General features: G+C 40.4%; 1 protein-coding gene across 1 annotated transcript; it reads right to left on the reverse strand.

Annotated features, from left to right (window-relative positions):
• Nucleotides 1–557: 557 nt before the first annotated feature.
• Nucleotides 558–1,193, reverse strand: LOC111382418 (probable F-box protein At4g22030). The gene is made up of 2 exons (XM_023006387.1): nucleotides 966–1,193; nucleotides 558–878 (listed from the first exon to the last, which is right to left on the reverse strand). Exons 1-2 carry the CDS (start codon nucleotides 1,191–1,193, stop codon nucleotides 558–560), a joined length of 549 nt encoding a protein of 182 aa, XP_022862155.1.
• Between the last annotated feature and the right edge of the window lie 248 nt (nucleotides 1,194–1,441).

Below are 1,441 nucleotides of genomic sequence, written 5' to 3' on the forward strand. Positions count from 1 at the left end.
ATATATTTATATGCTTGGACGCTTTCGAATGTGTTTAAGGAATCCAAGTAATCAAGAATGTGCTGGGAACGCTTTCGTACATGTTTATGGTGACTATGATGAATTTATGAATTTTTCAAACTTAGGATATAATAGTGTGAACTAATTAATTAATTTTTTGATCTACAAGTAATGAATGAATTTTATTTTTTTTATTTTTTTATTTTTTTTTGTCTCTATCCCGCAATTTACAAATTAATATTATGTTAGCATTAGCCGATACATTTATATCCACACAAAATGTAATATCCAAATGAGCTCATCATAATTAGAAAAGCTTGCTTGCAAACTCCTCAATTTTCTCCTCTGCTTTTCTGGAAGAAGAATCGGCGAGATCTCTAACTTGGGACAGGCTCCTTCCCAACTGCAACGCCACCTTCATTTCAAACAATTCTCCATTTTCTCTTATCTCCATATCTTTTCCAGTCAAGTTTGATTCTATGGACTCTTCCATCAGCTTGAAGAATCCGACATTGCTCCAGTACATCTTGAACACCATTCCGACTTGCCTACCGTGCTCAATTGTGTTTACTACACTTGCTAAAGCACCTGCTAACAACTCCGCGCACCACTACCCAAGAGCCATGATTAGGAGGCCCCACAAAGGCAGAGCCAAGTGCTACTAATCCTGTGAGCACAGGACCACCAATGGCTAGAAATTTTTTCAGTTTCAAGGCTTTCCCTCCCAACCTCAAGTAGTCAACTTCGTCTTTATTTCCTATAGCACAACTTATTTCTCTCATTTCCTCCTCCAACATCCCATTCCAACCTTTCTTCCCATCGAGCCCTTTAGCCTGTCTTCGGCGCTGCTCCTGCCACCACACTGTGGGCTCTACATTCTACGGGAATTTCGCGAGCATTGCACCAAGAAGAGGAAGCGGGTAGGCCTTGTCAAGAGCCAACACTTTTTCCATCATTTCCTTTACATCACTAGTTGTAGGATTACCCATCGCTGTTATCGTCTGAATCTGACTGTGAAGCTGCTTCAGCAACCTAGTTGCATTTCTTTGCTCCTCAGCAAGCTGAGATGGTTGAATCTTGTTCATTATGGACAGTATCCCAATTGTTAAAAGATAGATGATGGTGGACGAAAGCTTTAACGTCGGCACCGGAGCACCACCACCAATTACACTTGTAGCTGCAATTCCTGCCATTGCAGCCGTCGAGAGTGTGAGCGCATTAATCAATGTCAAAAGCAGGGTGTTCCAATTATTTCTTTGCTCTCCAATATTCTTTGCATCTCCACCCTATCTGCAACAGCCTCCATGATTGCATAGAGTTTTGCCTTTACCAATGGATCATGACCATTATTATTGTGGAACTTGAACCATTGTTGTATGCTTCCAGAATTTTATGCTATTGAGAAGTCGTGTTTTGTGAAAATGTAACTCTATTAAATTGA

This window comes from Olea europaea, unplaced genomic scaffold (genome assembly GCF_002742605.1).
Source record: "Olea europaea var. sylvestris unplaced genomic scaffold, O_europaea_v1 scaffold24947, whole genome shotgun sequence".
Lineage (NCBI taxonomy): Eukaryota > Viridiplantae > Streptophyta > Magnoliopsida > Lamiales > Oleaceae > Olea > Olea europaea.

Bases quoted from the DNA above. Each gene is read 5' to 3' on its own strand.
- LOC111382418 (XM_023006387.1), bottom strand. From the start codon at position 1,193: ATGGCAGGAATTGCAGCTACAAGTGTAATTGGTGGTGGTGCTCCGGTG. The intron at 879-965 runs GTAAAGGAAATG...AAATTCCCGTAG, and splicing joins GTAATCCTACAACTAGTGAT to AATGTAGAGCCCACAGTGTG.